Genomic DNA, 21,549 nt, shown 5'->3' with positions numbered 1-21,549 from the left:
ACCGGTACAGAGTCAATGTGGAGGCTATATACAGGGGGTACCGGTACAGAGTCAGTATGTGGGGGCTATATACAGGGGGTACCGGTACAGAGTCAATGTGGAGGCTATATACAGGGGGGTACCGGTACAGAGTCAATGTGGAGGCTATATAGAGGGGGTACTGGTACAGAGTCAATGTGGAGGCTATATAGAGGGGTACCGGTACAGAGTCAATGTGGAGGCTATATAGAGGGGTACCGGTACAGAGTCAATGTGGAGGCTATATAGAGGGGGTACCGGTACAGAGTCAATGTGGAGGCTATATAGAGCGGGTACCGGTACAGAGTCAATGTGGAGGCTATATACAGGGGGGTACCGGTACAGAGTCAATGTGGAGGCTATATAGAGGGGGTACCGGTACAGAGTCAATGTGGAGGCTATATAGAGGGGGTACCGGTACAGAGTCAATGTGGAGGCTATATAGAGGGGGTACCAGTACAGAGTCAATGTGGAGGCTATATAGAGAGGGTACCAGTACAGAGTCAATGTGGAGGCTATATAGAGGGGGTACTAGTACATAGTCAATGTGGAGGCTATATAGAGGGGGTACCAGTACAGAGTCAATGTGGAGGCTATATAGAGGGGGTACCGGTACAGAGTCAATGTGGAGGCTATATAGAGGGGGTACCGGTACAGAGTCAATGTGGAGGCTATATAGAGGGGGTACCGGTACAGAGTCAATGTGGAGGCTATATAGAGGGGTTACCAGTACAGAGTCAATGTGGAGGCTATATAGAGGGGGTACCGGTACAGAGTCAATGTGGAGGCTATATAGAGGGGGTACCAGTACAGAGTCAATGTGGAGGCTATATAGAGGGGGTACCAGTACAGAGTCAATGTGGAGGCTATATAGAGGGGGTACTAGTACAGAGTCAATGCGGTGGCTATATAGAGGGGGTACCAGTACAGAGTCAATGTGGAGGCTATATAGAGGGGGTACCGGTACAGAGTCAATGTGGAGGCTATATACAGGGGGTACTAGTACAGAGTCAATGTGGAGGCTATATAGAGGGGGTATCGGTACAGAGTCAATGTGCTAGGGCACCGGTGTCGAGGTAATTGAGGTAATATGTACACGTAGGTAGAGTTATTAAAGTGACTATGCATAGATAATAACAGAGAGTAGCAGCAGCGTAGAAGAGGGTGTGGGGGGGCGGGTGGCAATGCAAATAGTCTGGGTAGACATTTGATGAGATGTTCAGTAAGGGTTCATGTTTGCATTTAGGGGAGGGGAAGCTAATCCTAGATCTGTACCTAGAGGAAACTTTAACCCAGAGCCTAATCAACTGCCACATTCAGAGCAGGTGTGTCTGCTAACGAGCTGCATATTAATTAGCAATCAGTGTTAATGTTCAGACCGAGTGTCGGGGCTCTTAATAAAAGTCCCCTGTACAGAAAATGCGTCATCCAATAAGACTTGTAATGTAATGTAACTGAATCATTTGACCCATTATGTGATTAGACATTTTGAGACAATAATTCCCGAAATATAAACCTATGGTACAGACTTCCTGATGCAGTCTGCTCTTGATCAACCAGGTTATTATTTTGAACATAATTTGTTATTGATTTACACGTCTAAATAACACATTTTGTTAAATGTACATTTGGAATTTGACAAAACGTATTATCAATCATCGCTAACCTCTGACCCCCAGCTGACTTGCTGACCGCTCCCCCGGACCTGACCAACGCTGCGGCCATGTACCGCGGCCCCGTCTACGCCCTGCACGACGTGTCCGACAAGATCCCCATGACCAACTCGCCCCTTCTGGACCCCCTGCCCAACCTGAAGATCAAGGTGTACAACTCCTCTGGCCTGGTCACTCCTTCGGAAGACCTGTCTGACTTCTCCTCCAAGCTGTCCCCTAAGGTCACCCAGTCCCTGCTGGACAGTGAGAACATGAACCTGCGTAACCAGAGCCTGGCTCGGACCCGAGACCCCTCCTGCACCGCCGCAGGATCCTTCAACTCCCAGGGAGGACACCTCATTGTGCCCAACTCAGGTACTCAATCAATCCAATGTATTGTATCAAGCCCTGTGTTCATTGTAACGTGTACCTGTTTCAAGTGTTTATGTGTACTAGTGAAATGCCTTTTCTTGCTTTTTCCCAACAATGCAGTTGTACAATAAAACATTTATAAAAACAAGTCAAATAGAACAAAAACACATGAGAAATATAAATAATACGAATACAGAGACAGTTCCAGGGTCAGTAGTTATATACAGAGACAGTAGCTATATACAGGGACAGTTCCAGGGTCAGTAGCTATATACAGGGACAGTTCCAGGGTCAGTAGCTATATACAGGGACAGTTCCAGGGTCAGTAGTTATATACAGGGTCAGTTCCAGGGTCAGTAGCTATATACAGGGACAGTTCCAGGGTCAGTAGTTATATACAGAGACAGTTCCAGGGTCAGTAGTTATATACAGGGACAGTTCCAGGGTCAGTAGTTATATACAGGGACAGTTCCAGGGTCAGTAGTTATATACAGAGACAGTTCCAGGGTCAGTAGTTATATACAGAGACAGTTCCAGGGTCAGTAGTTATATACAGGGACAGTTCCAGGGTCAGTAGTTATATACAGAGACAGTTCCAGGGTCAGTAGTTATATACAGGGACAGTTCCAGGGTCAGTAGTTATATACAGAGACAGTTCCAGGGTCAGTAGTTATATACAGAGACAGTTCCAGGGTCAGTAGTTATATACAGGGACAGTTCCAGGGTCAGTAGTTATATACAGAGACAGTTCCAGGGTCAGTAGTTATATACAGGGACAGTTCCAGGGTCAGTAGTTATATACAGGGACAGTTCCAGGGTCAGTAGTTATATACAGGGACAGTTCCAGGGTCAGTAGCTATATACAGGGTCAGTTCCAGGGTCAGTAGCTATATACAGGGACAGTTCCAGGGTCAGTAGTTATATACAGAGACAGTTCCAGGGTCAGTAGTTATATACAGGGACAGTTCCAGGGTCAGTAGTTATATACAGAGACAGTTCCAGGGTCAGTAGTTATATACAGAGACAGTTCCAGGGTCAGTAGTTATATACAGGGTCAGTTCCAGGGTCAGTAGTTATATACAGAGACAGTAGCTATATACAGGGACAGTTCCAGGGTCAGTAGTTATATACAGGGTCAGTTCCAGGGTCAGTAGTTATATACAGAGACAGTAGTTATATACAGAGACAGTTCCAGGGTCAGTAGTTATATACAGAGACAGTTCCAGGGTCAGTAGCTATATACAGAGACAGTTCCAGGGTCAGTAGTTATATACAGGGACAGTTCCAGGGTCAGTAGTTATATACAGAGACAGTTCCAGGGTCAGTAGCTATATACAGGGTCAGTTCCAGGGTCAGTAGTTATATACAGAGACAGTTCCAGGGTCAGTAGTTATATACAGAGACAGTTCCAGGGTCAGTAGTTATATACAGGGACAGTTCCAGGGTCAGTAGTTATATACAGGGTCAGTTCCAGGGTCAGTAGTTATATACAGGGTCAGTTCCAGGGTCAGTAGTTATATACAGGGACAGTTCCAGGGTCAGTAGTTATATACAGGGACAGTTCCAGGGTCAGTAGTTATATACAGAGACAGTTCCAGGGTCAGTAGTTATATACAGAGACAGTTCCAGGGTCAGTAGTTATATACAGGGTCAGTTCCAGGGTCAGTAGTTATATACAGAGACAGTAGCTATATACAGGGACAGTTCCAGGGTCAGTAGTTATATACAGGGTCAGTTCCAGGGTCAGTAGTTATATACAGAGACAGTAGTTATATACAGAGACAGTTCCAGGGTCAGTAGTTATATACAGAGACAGTTCCAGGGTCAGTAGCTATATACAGAGACAGTTCCAGGGTCAGTAGTTATATACAGGGACAGTTCCAGGGTCAGTAGTTATATACAGAGACAGTTCCAGGGTCAGTAGCTATATACAGGGTCAGTTCCAGGGTCAGTAGTTATATACAGAGACAGTTCCAGGGTCAGTAGTTATATACAGAGACAGTTCCAGGGTCAGTAGTTATATACAGGGACAGTTCCAGGGTCAGTAGTTATATACAGGGTCAGTTCCAGGGTCAGTAGTTATATACAGGGTCAGTTCCAGGGTCAGTAGTTATATACAGGGACAGTTCCAGGGTCAGTAGCTATATACAGGGTCAGTTCCAGGGTCAGTAGCTATATACAGGGACAGTTCCAGGGTCAGTAGTTATATACAGAGACAGTTCCAGGGTCAGTAGTTATATACAGGGACAGTTCCAGGGTCAGTAGTTATATACAGAGACAGTTCCAGGGTCAGTAGTTATATACAGGGACAGTTCCAGGGTCAGTAGTTATATACAGAGACAGTTCCAGGGTCAGTAGCTATATACAGGGTCAGTTCCAGGGTCAGTAGTTATATACAGAGACAGTTCCAGGGTCAGTAGTTATATACAGAGACAGTTCCAGGGTCAGTAGTTATATACAGGGACAGTTCCAGGGTCAGTAGTTATATACAGGGTCAGTTCCAGGGTCAGTAGTTATATACAGGGTCAGTTCCAGGGTCAGTAGTTATATACAGGGACAGTTCCAGGGTCAGTAGCTATATACAGGGTCAGTTCCAGGGTCAGTAGCTATATACAGGGACAGTTCCAGGGTCAGTAGTTATATACAGAGACAGTTCCAGGGTCAGTAGTTATATACAGGGACAGTTCCAGGGTCAGTAGTTATATACAGAGACAGTTCCAGGGTCAGTAGTTATATACAGAGACAGTTCCAGGGTCAGTAGTTATATACAGGGTCAGTTCCAGGGTCAGTAGTTATATACAGAGACAGTAGCTATATACAGGGACAGTTCCAGGGTCAGTAGTTATATACAGGGTCAGTTCCAGGGTCAGTAGTTATATACAGAGACAGTAGTTATATACAGAGACAGTTCCAGGGTCAGTAGTTATATACAGAGACAGTTCCAGGGTCAGTAGCTATATACAGAGACAGTTCCAGGGTCAGTAGTTATATACAGGGACAGTTCCAGGGTCAGTAGTTATATACAGAGACAGTTCCAGGGTCAGTAGCTATATACAGGGTCAGTTCCAGGGTCAGTAGTTATATACAGAGACAGTTCCAGGATCAGTAGTTATATACAGAGACAGTTCCAGGGTCAGTAGTTATATACAGGGACAGTTCCAGGGTCAGTAGTTATATACAGGGTCAGTTCCAGGGTCAGTAGTTATATACAGAGACAGTTCCAGGGTCAGTAGTTATATACAGAGACAGTTCCAGGGTCAGTAGTTATATACAGAGACAGTTCCAGGGTCAGTAGTTATATACAGAGACAGTTCCAGGGTCAGTAGTTATATACAGAGACAGTTCCAGGGTCAGTAGTTATATACAGAGACAGTTCCAGGGTCAGTAGTTATATACAGAGACAGTTCCAGGGTCAGTAGTTATATACAGAGACAGTTCCAGGGTCAGTAGTTATATACAGAGACAGTTCCAGGGTCAGTAGTTATATACAGAGACAGTTCCAGGGTCAGTAGCTATATACAGAGACAGTTCCAGGGTCAGTAGTTATATACAGAGACAGTTCCAGGGTCAGTAGTATATACAGAGACAGTTCCAGGGTCAGTAGTTATATACAGAGACAGTTCCAGGGTCAGTAGTTATATACAGAGACAGTTCCAGGGTCAGTAGTTATATACAGAGACAGTTCCAGGGTCAGTAGTTATATACAGAGACAGTTCCAGGGTCAGTAGTTATATACAGAGACAGTTCCAGGGTCAGTAGTTATATACAGAGACAGTTCCAGGGTCAGTAGCTATATACAGAGACAGTTCCAGGGTCAGTAGTTAATACAGAGACAGTTCCAGGGTCAGTAGTTATATACAGAGACAGTTCCAGGGTCAGTAGTTAAATACCGAGACAGTTCCAGGGTCAGTAGTTATATACAGAGACAGTTCCAGGGTCAGTAGTTATATACAGAGACAGTTCCAGGGTCAGTAGCTATATACAGGGACAGTAGCTATATACAGGGACAGTTTCAGGGTCAGTAGCTATATACAGGGACAGTTCCAGGGTCAGTAGTTATATACAGAGACAGTTCCAGGGTCAGTAGTTATATACAGAGACAGTTCCAGGGTCAGTAGTTATATACAGAGACAGTTCCAGGGTCAGTAGCTATATACAGGGTCAGTTCCAGGGTCAGTAGTTATATACAGAGACAGTTCCAGGGTCAGTAGCTATATACAGGGACAGTTCCAGGGTCAGTAGCTATATACAGGGTCAGTTCCAGGGTCAGTAGCTATATACAGAGACAGTTCCAGGGTCAGAAGCTATATACAGGGACAGTTCCAGGGTCAGTAGCTAAATACAGGGACAGTTCCAGGGTCAGTAGTTATATACAGGGTCAGTAGCTATATACAGGGTTAGTTCCAGGGTCAGTAGCTATATACAGGGACAGTTCCAGGGTCAGTAGCTATATACAGGGACAGTTCCAGGGTCAGTAGCTATATACAGGGACAGTTCCAGGGTCAGTAGCTATATACAGGGTCAGTTCCGGGGTCAGTAGTTATATACAGGGACTGTAGCTATATACAGGGACAGTTCCAGGGTCAGTAGTTATATACAGGGACAGTTCCAGGGTCAGTAGCTATATACAGGGACAGTTCCAGGGTCAGTTGCTATATACAGGGACAGTTCCAGGGTCAGTAGCTATATACAGGGTCAGTTCCAGGGTCAGTAGCTATATACAGGGTCAGTTCCAGGGTCAGTAGCTATCTATATACAGGGTCAGTTCCAGGGTCAGTAGCTATATACAGGGTCAGTTCCAGGGTCAGTAGCTATCTATATACAAGGTCAGTTCCAGGGTCGGTGCCAATACCATATTTACAATGTGCAGGGATACTGGAGTGGTATGGTTAGATATCTATAGAGGTAAGGTGTCTAGGCTTCAGAATATATTATCAACTTTTTACATCAACAGTTAAGTGCTTTACAGATACCCAGCCTAAACCTCAGAGTAAGCGATGCAGAAGCCCAGTGGTACTGTCATTTCTCTGAGCCCAATACTAATGACTGAGTCACACTATATAACAGGTGGATGTGTAGATACCAGGCCAGCCCAGTACAGCGCAGCCCAGTACAGCTCAGTACAGCACAACTTAGCCCAGTACAGCTCAGCCCAGTACAGCTCAGCCCAGCACAACTCAGCCCAGTACAGCTCAGCCCAGTACAGCTCAGCCCAGTACAGCTCAGCCCAGTACAGCTCAGCCCAGCACAACTCAGCCCAGTACAGCTCAGCCCAGTACAGCTCAGCCCAGCACAGCTCAGCCCAGTACAGCTCAGCCCAGTACAGCTCAGCCCAGTACAGCTCAGCCCAGTACAGCTCAGCCCAGCACAACTCAGCCCAGTACAGCTCAGCCCAGCACAACTCAGCCCAGTACAGCTCAGCCCAGCACAACTCAGCCCAGTACAGCTCAGCCCAGCACAGCTCAGCCCAGTACAGTTTTGCTCAAAAGTGTCAATCAGGCAAACTGTTTTCTGTTATTCTTTAAGTACGGTAAATGAAGCTTCTATTCTAGACCTTCTAATGGACCTGGTTTAGGACTCACTATGAGTGTGTGATTATTGGATCCTATCTCCTCCACATCAAATAGCATAAGTGTATAAAGGCCTGTGAAACTTTTGCCTGCCACCCTGCCTTCTACCCTGCCACCCTGTCACCCTGCCTGCCACCCTGCCTGCTACCCTGCCGCCCTGTCATCCTGCCTGCCACCCTGCCTGCTACCCTGCCACCCTGTCATCCTGCCTGCCACCCTGCCACCCTGTCACCCTGTCACCCTGCCTGCTACCCTGCCACCCTGTCACCCTGCCTGCCACCCTGCCTGCTACCCTGCCACCCTGTCACCCTGCCTGCCACCCTGCCTGCTACCCTGCCACCATGTCACCCTGCCTGCCACCCTGCCTGCTACCCTGCCACCATGTCACCCTGCCTGCCACCCTGCCTGCTACCCTGCCACCCTGTCATCCTGCCTGCCACCCTGCCACCCTGTCACCCTGTCACCCTGTCACCCTGCCTGCCACCCTGTCACACTGCCTGCTACCCTGCCTGCTACCCTGCCACCCTGTCACCCTGCCTGCCACCCTGTCTGCTACCCTGCCACCCTGCCACCCTGTCACCCTGCCTGCCACCCTGCCTGCTACCCTGCCACCCTGTCACCCTGTCACCCTGCCTGCCACCATGCCATCATGCCACCCTGCCATCATGTCACCATGTCATCATGCCACCCTGCCAGCATGCCATCATGCCACCCTACCACCATGCCACCCTGCCATCATGCCCCCCTGCCACCATGTCACTCTGCCTGCCACCCTGCCATCATGCCACCATGCCCCCCTGCCTGCCACCCTGCCATCATGCCATCATGCCACCCTGCCATCATGCCAACCTGCCATCATGCCACCCTGGCATGCCACCCTGTCACGCTGCCATCCTGCCACCATATTACCCTGCCATCATGCCACCCTGGCATGCCACAACCCTGCCATCATGCCACCTTGCCATTATGCCACGCTGCCACCCTGCCATCATGCCACCCTGCCACAATGCCACCCCCCTGTCAGTGCCTATTTTCTCTCATTAGGGACACCCTCTCTAACTCTTAGATACCCAGTTGAGATGCCACTAATCAGTTCATTGCCATCAGTTCATTGACAGTATTTCAGTATTGAATGGACAGTTTGTTGATAGTATAGAGCTTGCCAGCTTGTAGTTCTAAAACCCGGAAATAAATTACCTCTGGTTTGTTCAGGAATTAGGACTGAGGTTAACACCGGTTTAGGAGATCTTATACGTTTTGTTCTGAGGTAATAGCAGTCAGTTAACATGACCTTTATGGATAATGAAGCCGTTATGTTTTGTTCTGAGGTAATAGCAGTCAGATAACATGACCTTTATGGATAATGAAGACGTTATGTTTTGTTCTGAGGTAATAGCAGTCAGATAACATGACCTTTATGGATAATGAAGACGTTATGTTTTGTTCTGAGGTAATAGAAGTCAGTTAACATGACCTTTATGGATAATGAAGACGTTATGTTTTGTTCTGAGGTAATAGCAGTCAGTTAACATGACCTTTATGGATAATGAAGACGTTATGTTTTGTTCTGAGGTAATAGCAGTCAGTTAACATGACCTTTATGGATAATGAAGACGTTATGTTTTGTTCTGAGGTAATAGCAGTCAGTTAACATGACCTTTATGGATAATGAAGACGTTATGTTTTGTTCTGAGGTAATAGCAGTCAGTTAACATGACCTTTATGGATAATGAAGACGTTATGTTTTGTTCTGAGGTAATAGCAGTCAGTTAACATGACCTTTATGGATAATGAAGACGTTATGTTTTGTTCTGAGGTAATAGCAGTCAGTTAACATGACCTTTATGGATAATGAAGACATTATGTTTTGTTCTGAGGTAATAGCAGTCAGATAACATGACCTTTATGGATAATGAAGACGTTATGTTTTGTTCTGAGGTAATAGCAGTCAGTTAACATGACCTTTATGGATAATGAAGACGTTATGTTTTGTTCTGAGGTAATAGCAGTCAGTTAACATGACCTTTATGGATAATGAAGTTTTGTGTTTTTTGTTATTACATAAATTCTTCAAAATACCCAAAAAGTGACATTAGATTATCTCATAGAACAAAATGTATAAGCCTGTTTTTACCAGGGGTCTTATTTCCAGCGTTCATCCCAAAACGCCATTCATTTTCCTCATAGGCTTTGTCCAACGAACCATGGTGGAGTTAGTGCCTACAAACACACGCCATTCATTTTCCTCATAGGCTTTGTCCAACGAACCATGGCGGAGTTAGTGTCTACAAACACACGCCATTCATTTTCCTCATAGGCTTTGTCCAACGAACCATGGCGGTGTTAGTGCCTACAAACACACGTCATTCATTTTCCTCGTAGGCTTTGTCCAACGAACCATGGTGGAGTTAGTGCCTACAAACACACGTCATTCATTTTTCTCATAGGCTTTGTCCAACGAACCATGGCGGAGTTAGTGCCTAGTGTTTCAGTACTGTATTGAATTGACAGTTCGTTCAGTGTTTCAGTACTGTATTGAATTGCCAGCGAGTTGACAGAGTTTCAGGTTGGTGATATTGTCAGCAGGCTGCATTTGAAAGAAATACAAATGATTTCACCTATATTTAAACTAGGTAGGCAAGTTGAAAACAAGTTCTCATTTACAACTGCGACCTGGCCAAGATAAAGCAAAGCAGTTCGACACATACAACAACACAGAGTTACACATGGAGCAAAACAAACATTCAGTCAATAACACAATAGAAAAATAAGTCTATATATGATGTGAGCAAATGAGGTGAGATAAGGGAGGTAAAGGCATTAGAAAGGCCATGATGGCAAAGTAAATACAATATAGCAAGTAAAACACTGGAATGGTAGATTTGCAGTAGATGAGTGTGCAAAGTAGAAATAATGGGGTGCAAATTTTTTTTAAATAAATAAATACAGTAGGGGGAGAGGTAGTTGTTTGGGATATTTATAGATGGACTATGTACAGGTGCAGTGACCTGTGAGCTGCTCTGACAGCTGGTGCTTAAAGCTAGTGAGGGAGATAAGTGTTTCCAGTTTCAGAGATTTTTGTAGTTCGTTCCAGTCATTCTCCAGCAGACAAATGGAAGGAGAGGTGGCCAAAGGAGGAATTGGCTTTGGGGGTGACCAGTGAGTTATACCTGCTGGAGCGCATGCTACGGGTGGGTGCTGCTATGGTGACCAGCGAGCTGAGATAAGGGCGACTTTACCTAGCAGGGTCTTGTAGATGACCTGGAGGCAGTGGGTTTGGCGACGAGTATGAAGCGAGGGCCAGCCAACGAGAGCGTACAGGTCGCATTGGTGGGTAGTATATGGGGCTTTGGTGACAAAACGGATGGCACTGTGATAGACTACATCCAATTTATTGAGTAGGGTATTGGAGGCTATTTTGTAAATTACATCGCCGAAGTCGAGGATCGGTAGGATGGTCAGTTTTATGAGGGTATATTTGGCATCATGAGTGAAGGATGCTTTGTTGCAAAATAGGAAGCCAATTCTAGATTTAACTTTGGATTGGAGATGTTTTATGTGAGTCTGGAAGGAGAGTTTACAGTCTAACCAGACACCTAGGTATTTGTAGCTGTCCACATATTCTAAGTCAGAACCGTCCAGAGTAGTGATGCTGGACGGGCGGGCAGGGGCAGGCAGCGATCTGTTGAAGAGCATGCATTTAGTTTTACTTGTATTTAAGAGCAGTTGGAGGCCATGGAAGGAGGTTGTTAATGCAGTGTCCAAAGAAGGGCCAGGAGTATACAGAATGGTGTTGTCTGCGTAGAGGTGGATCAGAGACTCACCAGCAGCAAGAGCGACATCATTGATGTACACAGAGAAGAGAGTCGACCCAAGAATTGAACCCTGTGGCACCCCCATAGAGAGCGACACACTGAACTCTATCAGAGAAGTAGTTGGTGAACCAGGTGAGGCAATCATTTGAGAAACGAAGGCTGTTGAGTCTGCCGATGAGGGTGTGGTGATTGACAGAGTCGAAATGCATACCTGACTTACCTCCTCTTTGACACCTGTATGCTATTCTCTGCTCTCAGCAGCGGCAGACAGCAAGGCTGTATGGTACCACCATTCATTCTCAATGTCAAAAACTGCCACATAAATCTCTGTGTCAGGGAGGAATTCCTCCCCATCCCGAGGTGATGAATGGAAGAGCTAATTCAAAGGGAGTGACGGGTTTGTCAGCAGATGGAGAACATGGCAACCTGCTTAATGAATGACATGAAAGCCGATAGCTGGCTGGAGACATGTCAAACTAATCAGCCGCTGTTTCGGGAAGCACATTGACAGGTAACTGTAGCTGACTGAGGTGTAACAGTTGCCATGTTGCCAGTACTGCGTCAGCTCACTGTACCTTAGTAGACTCATTCACGTAGCCTACTATATTGGATGTTATTGATAGTCTGTCCTGATCACTTACCGTAACAGTGTTTCCTGGTTCTGGTCTTGGTTCTGGTCTGGTCCTGGTCCTGGTTCTGGTTCTAGTCCTGGTTCTAGTCCTGGTTCTGGTCCTGGTTCTTGTCCTTTTTCTAGTCCTAGTCCTGGTTCTAGTCATGGTCCTGGTTTTGGTTCTGGTTCTGGTTCTAGTCTTGGTTCTGGTTCTAGTCCTGGTTCTGGTTGTTGTGTTTGAGTTAGTTTTCATCATAATGGCACAGGGTAAGTGATAGAGCTCTTCCCTTGACCTGCCTGGGGACAGAGAAGAGAGAACACTCATTGCGTTAGATTGGATGTCCTGTAACGGGCATAGACAACTGTTCTAGAATACTTTACATGAGGTTGTTCTGCCTGTGTTGTAACAATGTCGCCTAATTACTACGGTAATAACATTGTTGTGACATAGTATTTGGTTAATTGCTCCTAGTGATGAAGTTTGGGCAGTACTTGTTTTTAACACAAGTGGAATGAAGTCCCTTTAACTAAAAAAATTAAAATATTCAGTTGTTTTATATGCAGTTAAAAGACAATCACTAACGAGCTATGTAACAATATGTTTGATATATATTTAATATATATATTTATAAGTACAGCGTTACTACACAGGTTCGAGAGCATCGTAATGTAAAGTGTTACCGAAAATGATATGCAGTCATACTTCCACATAAGAGCCTGATCAAGCTGGCCAGCAGTATTGATGTCGGGTTTAATTGAACCTCTGTTCTCCTGTGCAGTTCTGTCAACACATGCCACAGACTAGTGTCCTTTCTTCTTGGGTTGGAGTGTTCCTTGTGTTCCCACTCACTGACACTTTAGTTCCCATTTAATCGTAGTAAGTGTTTGGCTGGAGGCACAGGGGAACAGTGCAAATGTCACCCTCTGGAGCGCTCCCCACAGCGACCCGGGGAATTAGTGATTGGATGAGAGCCTCACTCCCTGCTGGAGGGACTGAACACAGTAAACAGTCACATTGGAAACAGCCCTGTGTCCAAATGAGTGCAAATCAGACACAGGCTAAAAGCCTGATAAGTGGCTACTTGGACCAAGAGGAGGAACAGTCACATAGGAAACAGCCTTGTGTCCAAATGAGTCCAAATCACAGACACAGGCTAAAAGCCTGATAAGTGGCTACTGGGACCAAGAGGAGTCCTGTTTTGTTGGCCACTTGAGATATTTAATGTGGGGGTGTGGGTATATAGTTGATGTGGATGTGTGCCTCTCACTCAGCCCAGTCTGTGTTGTTTTCAGGAGTCCAGCCTGCGGTGTGACTTACTGACCTGACTTGTGATTTCTCTCTTTCTCCCTTTCCTTCTCCCACTCTCTCTCCCTCTATCTCCTTCTCTCACTTTTTCTCGCTCCTCTTGCTCTCTCTCTGCGCTCTCGCTCTTTCTCCCCCCCTCACTCTCCTCCTTCCTCCCTCCCTCCCTCCTGCAGGTGTGAGCTTGCTGGTGCCAGCGGGTGCTGTTCCTCAGGGTCGTGTGTATGAGATGTACGTGACGGTGCACAGGAAGGACAGCATGAGGTGAGCTCCATTATCACAGTAGCAGCACCAGGGCCTTCCTGTCAGCCTGTTCTGTCGGCCTGCCTGCCTTCCTATCAGCCTATTCTGTCAGCCTGCCTGCCTTCCTGTCAGCCTGTTCTGTCAGCCTGCCTGTCTTCCTATCAGCCTATTCTGTCAGCCTGCCTGCCTTCCTGTCAGCCTGTTCTGTCAGCCTGCCAGTCTTCCTGTCAGCCTGTTCTGTCAGCCTGCCTGTCTTCCTGTCAGCCTGTTCTGTCAGCCTGCCTGTCTTCCTGTCAGCCTGTTCTGTTAGCCTGCCTGTCTTCCTGTCAGCCTGTTCTGTCAGCCTGCCTGCCTTCCTGTCAGCCTGTTCTGTCAGCCTGCCTGCCTTCCTGTTAGCCTGTTCTGTCAGCCTGCCAGTCTTCCTGTCAGCCTGTTCTGTCCGCCTGCCTGTCTTCCTGTCTGCCTGTTCTGTTAGCCTGCCTGCCTTCCTGTCAGCCTGTTCTGTCAGCCAACCTGCCTTCCTGTCAGCCTATTCTGTCAGCCTGCCTGTCTTCCTGTCAGCCTGTTCTGTCAGCCTGTTCTGCCTTCCTGTCAGCCTATTCTGTCAGCCTTCCTGTCTTCCTGTCAGACTTCCTGTCAGCCTATTCTGTCAGCCGGCCTGTCTTCCTGTCAGACTTCCTGTCAGCCTATTCTGCCTTCCTGTCAGCCTTCCTATCAGCCTGTTCTGTCAGCCTGCCTGCCTTCCTGCCTGGCTGTTCTGTCAGCCTGCCTCCCTGCCTGTCCTTGTGTTCTACTCTCCCGTCTTCAACCAATAAGCAGCTCAATACCAGCTAAACCCTTGTATTCTTACCCACCGCCAATGATACCAGTCCCAGTATTACCCAGATAAAAGACAGATTTTCAGTACCAATCATATTTGAGACATTTTGTCCACTACTCAAGAGAAATGTAATAGAAAAAGTGCTGTGTGTGTACAGTGCATTCGGAAAGTAATCAGACCCCTTGACTTTTTCCACATTTTGTTACATTACAGCCTTATTCTAAAATGTATTCAATGACATATTTTCCTCATCAATCTACACCCCATAATGACAAACAGAAAATGGGTTTGTAGAAATGTTTGCAAATGTATTAAAAATAAAAACCAGATTCCTTATTGACATAAATATTCAGACCCTTTGCTATGAGACTTGACATTGAGCTCAGGTGCATCCTAGAGATGTTTCTACAACTTGATTGGTGTCCACCTGTGGTAAATTAAATAGATTGGACATGATTTGGAAAAACACACAACTGTCTACAGGAAGTCACCTTTCAACATGTTCATCTTTTGTTGCCTTACAGCCTGAACCGAAAACACATCAAATCCGACTTTATTTACAGACAGTAACCCACAATATCCAAGTGAACAGAAGAGAATAAAAACCCTCTGAAAATGAACTACAATTAAAACAGTAAAATACCCTATTTGGATAAGTGAACACCCTCCTGAGTTAATAATTGGTGGAACCACCTTTAATTACAGCCACGAGTCTCTTTGAATACGTCTCTACTAACTTTGCACACCTGGACTGTGCAATATTTGCCCATTCTTCCTTGCAGAATTGTTGAAGCTCAGTCAAATTGCATGGTGACCGTTTATGGACTGCATTCTTCAAGTCATTCCACAGATTGTTGATGGGATTTACGTCGGGGCTCTGACTAGGCCACTCAAGGACAAGAATCTGTCGGTATTTTGCACTTTCCATTTCCCCTTCTATCCTATCCAGTTCCTGCCGAAGAGAAACACCCCACAACAGGGCGCTGCCACCGCCATGCTTTACTGTAGGCATGGTGTTCTTTGGATGGAAAAATATATTGGGTTTTTGCCAGAAATATCGTTTTACGTTCAGGACAAAAAAGTCAATTCTGGTCTCATCTGACCACAGCACCTTTTGCCACTTGGCCTCGGAATCTACAATGTGATTTTTGGCAAAGCTTCAAATGAGACTTGATAGTGGCTTTTTTTTGAGGAGTGTTTTTTTTCTTGCCACATAGAGGCCAGATTTGTGGAAGGCTTGTGATATTGTGGTCACATGACCAGTCTTTGCCTCCTTCAAAGTCGCCTTTGGCTTCTTGGTAGCCTCATGCCTCCTTGCCCGGGGAAGGTTCACCTTCCAACAGGACAATGACCTTAAGCACACAGCCAAGACAAAGCAGGAGTGTCTTCGGGACAAGTCTCTGAATGCCCTGGAGTGGCCCAGCCAGCCCAGACTTGAACCCGGGTCAAACATCTCTAGAGACACCTGAAAATAGCTGTGCAGCGACGCTCCCCGTCCAATCTGACAGAGCTTGAGAGGATTTGCAGAGAAGAATAGGAGAACCTCCCGAAATACAGGTGTGCCAAGCTTGTAGCGTCATACCCAAGAAGACTTGAGGCTGTAATCCCTGCCAAATGTGCTTCAGAAAATGACTGAGTAAATACTTAATGTTAATGTTGTATTTCCATTTTCTGTTTGTTTTTTTGTTTTGTCATTAGTGTGTAGATGAGGGGAAAAAAACGATTTCATCCATTTTAGAATAAGTTTGTAACGTAACAAAATGAGGAAAAAGTCAAGCGGTCTGAATACCTTCCGAATGCATTGTAATTCGGTAACCAAAGGAAATTCACACATCTGCAAACATCAGTTGAGGTTCTGTAAAAAAAAAAAAGTTTACTACAGTGACAATACATTTTGTCCTGAAAGGAGCATTTTAAAATCTCTCTCTCTCTCTCCTTCTCTCGCTCTCTAGGCCACCGGTAGAGGATGTTCAGACAGTGTTGAGCCCCGTGGTGAGCTGTGGTCCCCCAGGGGCCCTCCTGACCCGCCCAGTCATCCTCACCATTCATCACTGTGCCGAGGCCGACGGAGACGACTGGCAGATCCAGTTGAAGAACCAGCTGAATCAGGGCCAATGGGAGGTGAGAACAGTAGCTGTAATGGTCAGGCTTATTTATAAACCACAGGTCATGTTCCCCTGCTCAGACGTATGCCAGCTTTTACACTACGTTTCAGCTAACCACATGTATCAGCAACCTGGTGCCTGACTGCACAGTCGATGACATCGCACGCGACCATTGGTTGATGCATGCAACGTCTGAGCAGGGGATCACGACCTATAGCTGAGAGGGTGGGACTGTCACTGTAGTGAGTCATTGAAGAATACAACTGAAATATTCATGCTTGCATCAATATTCATCAATATTCATGCTTTGTCATGAAGCTTTGTCAGGTTAAATATACCATGTGTGTGTATACTGTACCTGCTGTTGACAAGGAAGTCATAGTGTTGAATTGTATACAGAAGATATAGTCTGGGGGAGCAGACATGTCTCCTGGGTAGGAGGAACTGCAGAGGTCCCCCATGCCAATATCGACATAAAGACAGGTTGTGTCCCAAATAGCATCCTCTTCCATACAGGCTCTGGTCAGAGGTAGGGGACTATACAGGCTCTGGTCAGAGGTAGGGGACTATACAGGCTCTGGTCAGAGGTAGGGGACTATACAGGCTCTGGTCAGAGGTAGGGGACTATACAGGGTACCATTTGGGACGCTTCCACGTGCTTATAGAATGGGATAAGTGTAGTGATGGCAGGGGGAGAAGACAGACTGGGCCACGCTTGGCAGGGCTCTGTAAACACAGCACCCAAACTCAATTAGACCAGCAGGATGGTTGAAAAACTGTTAGCACAAGGAATTTTCTCCAGTTCCACCCCTCTGTTTCATCCCTCTGTTCCATCCCTCCCTCCATCTGTTCCATCCCTCCCTCTGTTCCATTTTCCCTCTGTTCCATCCCTCCCCCTCCAACCGCTCTCTCCCTCCCTCCCTCTGTTCCATCTCTCCCTCCCTCCCCCATTCCATCCCTCCCTCCCTTCCCTTCCCTTCCTCCCTCTGTTCCATCTCTCCCTCCCTCCGACCGCTCTCTCCCTCTCTCCCTCTGTTCCATCTCTCCTTCCCTCCCCCATTCCATCCCTCCCTCCTTCCCTCTGTTCCATCCCTTCCTCCCTCCCTCGTTCCCTCCCTCCGTCTGTTCCGTTCCCTTCCTCCCTCTGTTCCCTCCCTCCCTCCCTCCCTCCCTCTGTTCCATCCCTTCCTCCCTCCCTCCGTTCCCTCCCTCCGTCTGTTCCGTTCCCTTCCTCCCTCTGTTCCATCCATCCCTCCCTCCCTCCCTCCCTCTGTTCCCTCCCTCCCTCCCTCTGTTCCATCCCTCCCTCCCTCTGTTCCATCCATCCACCCCTCCACCTGTTCCATCCATCCCTCCCTCCCTTCCCTCCCTCCCTCTGTTCCATCCATCCATCCCTCCCTTCCCTCCCTCCCTCTGTTCCATCCATCCCTCCCTTCCCTCCCTCCCTCTGTTCCATCCCTCCCTCCCTCTGTTCCATCCCTCCCTCCCTCTGTTCCATCCATCCCTCCCTCCCTCTGTTCCATCCATCCCTCCCTCTGTTCCATCCATCCCTCCCTTCCCTCCCTCCCGCTGTTCCATCCATCCCTCCCTTCCTCCCTCTGTTCCATCCATCCCTCCCTCCCTTCCTCCCTCTGTTCCATCCATCCCTCCCTCCCTCTATTCCATCCATCCCTCCCTTCCTCCCTCTGTTCCATCCATCCCTCCCTCCCTTCCTCCCTCTGTTCCATCCATCCCTCCCTCCCTCTATTCCATCCATCCATCCCTCCCTCCCTCTATTCCATCCCTCCCTCCCTCTGTTCCATCCATCCCTCCCTCCCTCCATTCCATCCATCCCTCCCTTCCTCCCTCTGTTCCATCCATCCCTTCCTCCCTCTGTTCCATCCATCCCTCCCTCCCTTCCCTCCCTCCCTCTGTTCCATCCTTCCCTCCCTCCCTCTGTTCCATCCATCCCTCCCTCCCTCTGTTCCATCCCTCCCTCCCTCTGTTCCATCCATCCCTCCCTTCCCTCCCTCCCTCTGTTCCATCCCTCCCTCCCTCTGTTCCATCATCCATCCCTCCCTCTGTTCCATCCCTCCCTCCCTCTGTTCCATCCCTCCCTCCCTCTGTTCCATCCCTCCCTCCCTCTTTTCCATCCCTCCCTCCCTCTGTTCCATCCCTCCCTCCCTCTGTTCCATCCATCCCTCCCTCCCTCCCTCTGTTCCATCCATCCATCCCTCCCTCCCTTCCCTCCCTCCCTCTGTTCCATCCCTCCCTCCCTCTGTTCCATCCATCCCTCCCTCCCTCTGTTCCATCCCTCCCTCCCTCTGTTCCATCCCTCCCTCCCTCCCTCTGTTCCATCCCTCCCTCCCTCCCTCTGTTCCATCCATCCCTCCCTCTGTTCCATCCATCCCTCCCTTCCCTCCCTCCCTCTGTTCCATCCATCCCTCCCTCCCTCTGTTCCATCCATCCATCCATCCCTCCCTTCCCTTCCCTCCCTCCCTCTGTTCCATCCCTCCCTCCCTCTGTTCCATCCATCCCTCCCTCCCTCCCTCTGTTCCATCCCTCCCTCCCTCCCTCCCTCTGTTCCATCCCTCCCTCCCTCTGTTCCATCCCTCCCTCCCTCTGTTCCATCCATCCCTCCCTCTGTTCCATCCATCCCTCCCTCCCTCTGTTCCATCCCTCCCTCCCTCTGTTCCATCCATCCCTCCCTCCCTCTGTTCCATCCATCCCTCCCTCCCTCTGTTCCATCCATCCCTCCCTCCCTCTGTTCCATCCCTCCCTCCCTCTGTTCCATCCCTCCCTCCCTCTGTTCTATCCCTCCCTCCCTCTGTTCTATCCCTCCCTCCCTCTGTTCCATCCACCCCTCCCTCTGTTCCATCCACCCCCTCCCTCTGTTCCATCCACCCCTCCCTCTGTTCCATCCCTCCCTCCCTCTGTTCCATCCCTCCCTCCCTCTGTTCCATCCATCCCTCCCTTCCCTCCCTCCCTCTGTTCCATCCATCCCTCCCTCTGTTCCATCCATCCCTCCCTTCCTCTGTTCCATCCATCCCTCCCTTCCTCCCTCTGTTCCATCCATCCCTCCCTCCCTTCCTCCCTCCCTCTGTTCCATCCATCCCTCCCTCCCTCTATTCCATCCATCCCTCCCTCTATTCCCTCCCTCCCTCTCTCTCTCCATCCCTCCCTCCCTCCTTCCTTTCTCCCTCCCTCCCTTCTCTCCATCCCTCCCTCCTTTCTCTCCATCCATCCATCCCTCCTTCCTTCCTTCCTTCCTTCCTTCCTTCCTTCCTTCCTTCCTTCCTTCCTTCCTTCCTTCCTTCCTTCCTTCCTTCCTTCCTTCCTTCCTTCCTTCCTTCCTTCCTTCCTTCCCTCCCTCCCTCTCTCACAGCGTGAGCAGACTACCTCTGAGGAGTGGTGTGTGTGTGTGATAAAGGCCCACCTGGTCCTGTATTGGTGGTGTGTTGGTACTGTTTGTGATAAGACTGTCTGCAGGCATCACTGTTGTTATCGCACAGAAACACAATGTCTGCCCACAATTATGCATGCAGTGTGTGTGTGGGTGTGTGCTTAGGTTTATTGAGCCACAGATCAGAATGCAATCCATGGAGTTGGACACAGCCATAGAGTTGAACACAGCCATAGAGTTGAACACAGCCTGTCAGCTATATTCTGGGAAAAAGCACAGTTGTGGTTAGAAGCAATAACCGATTCACACAATATTGGTTTTCTACAACCTCGTATTGATACGGCTCATCAAAAGGCACATAACTCCAGATAAGGTGTGATTTGGAGCTCAATAGTCATTTCAGAAAAAGGACCTGAGTTGATCTATAATAATGTGTCCTCTTCCAGACTATAGATATACCATCCTTCAAAAGATGACGGGGGTGGTGGAAAGGAGCAACAACTCCGATACAAAAGTCGAATGAAAAAAGACAACTTGAGGGCTCGATTCAATCCGTATCGCAGAAGATCTGCGGTGTAGCTCAAATGAAATGTAAAGAGACTATTCAGGATCGATGGAAAGATGAAAGGAGCAAAATTACAGAGAGATCCTTGACCTGCTCCAGAGCGATCAAGACCTCAGACTGGGACAAAGGTTCACCCCCTGGACAGGACGCTAGGTTATCTCCTGTTTCTGTAGTGAGACAGACAGCTCGATGTACCAGTACACCTGCTGGACAGGACGCTAGGTTATCTCCTGTTTCTGTAGTGAGACAGACAGCTTGATGTACCAGTACACCTCCTGGACAGGACACTAGTCTATCTCCTGTTTCTGTAGTGAGACAGACAGCTTGATGTACCAGTACACCTCCTGGACAGGACACTAGTCTATCTCCTGTTTCTGTAGTGAGACAGACAGCTTGATGTACCAGTACACCTCCTGGACAGGACGCTAGGTTATCTCCTGTCTGTGTAGTGAGACAGACAGCTTGATGTACCAGGACACCTCCTGGACAGGATGCTAGGTTATCTCCTGTCTGTGTAGTGAGACAGACAGCTTGATGTACCAGGACACCTCCTGGACAGGATGCTAGGTTATCTCCTGTCTGTGTAGTGTGAGGCAGCTTGATGTACCAGGACACCTCCTGGACAGGACGCTAGGTTATCTCCTGTCTGTGTAGTGTGAGGCAGCTTGATGTACCAGGACACCTCCTGGACAGGACACTAGTTTATCGATGGACCTTTATGCTTCATTTTTTACTATACGTTTTAATAGCACATCAGTACCAGGAGAATTCTAAAGCCGTTAAAATCCGTACATATCCATATGCTTCACCCCATTGGTTAACTGTAGTCTCAATGGAAGTGAACAGCCATCCAGTGTAGCCTTCAATACAGTATTGTACCCCACCCTTTGTCTTGCTATTCTCTCATTATATGACTGGTGCTTTCTCTGAGGTCCTATTACAGAGGCTAAAGACCAGCTTTAATGTTGCTGTTGTACTGTTTAACGGCCAAGCTTACTGCAAAGGTTTTTAATTCCTGTTTTTCTCCCCTCATAATAGCAGGAAAGTGAATTATTGTGTGTGGCTGGTGTACTGTAGGCATCAGGATAAGTATT

General features: G+C 47.7%; 1 protein-coding gene across 2 annotated transcripts in view; it reads left to right on the top strand.

Annotated features, from left to right (window-relative positions):
• unc5ca (unc-5 netrin receptor Ca) overlaps positions 1-21,549 on the top strand; it is a 326,512-nt gene that overhangs the window by 279,368 nt on the left and 25,595 nt on the right. For both annotated transcript variants that reach the window (XM_031817173.1, XM_031817172.1), the window contains 3 exons: positions 1,698-2,045; positions 13,517-13,604; positions 16,356-16,524. In XM_031817173.1, coding sequence (XP_031673033.1) covers positions 1,698-2,045; positions 13,517-13,604; positions 16,356-16,524 — 605 coding nt within the window. The remainder of the gene's footprint in view (positions 1-1,697; positions 2,046-13,516; positions 13,605-16,355; positions 16,525-21,549) is intronic.

The sequence above is a fragment of the Oncorhynchus kisutch genome, linkage group LG3 (genome assembly GCF_002021735.2).
Source record: "Oncorhynchus kisutch isolate 150728-3 linkage group LG3, Okis_V2, whole genome shotgun sequence".
Classification (NCBI taxonomy): domain Eukaryota; kingdom Metazoa; phylum Chordata; class Actinopteri; order Salmoniformes; family Salmonidae; genus Oncorhynchus; species Oncorhynchus kisutch.
Note: the sequence above shows the minus strand (reverse complement) of the source record. Positions and strands in the feature narration are given on the sequence as shown.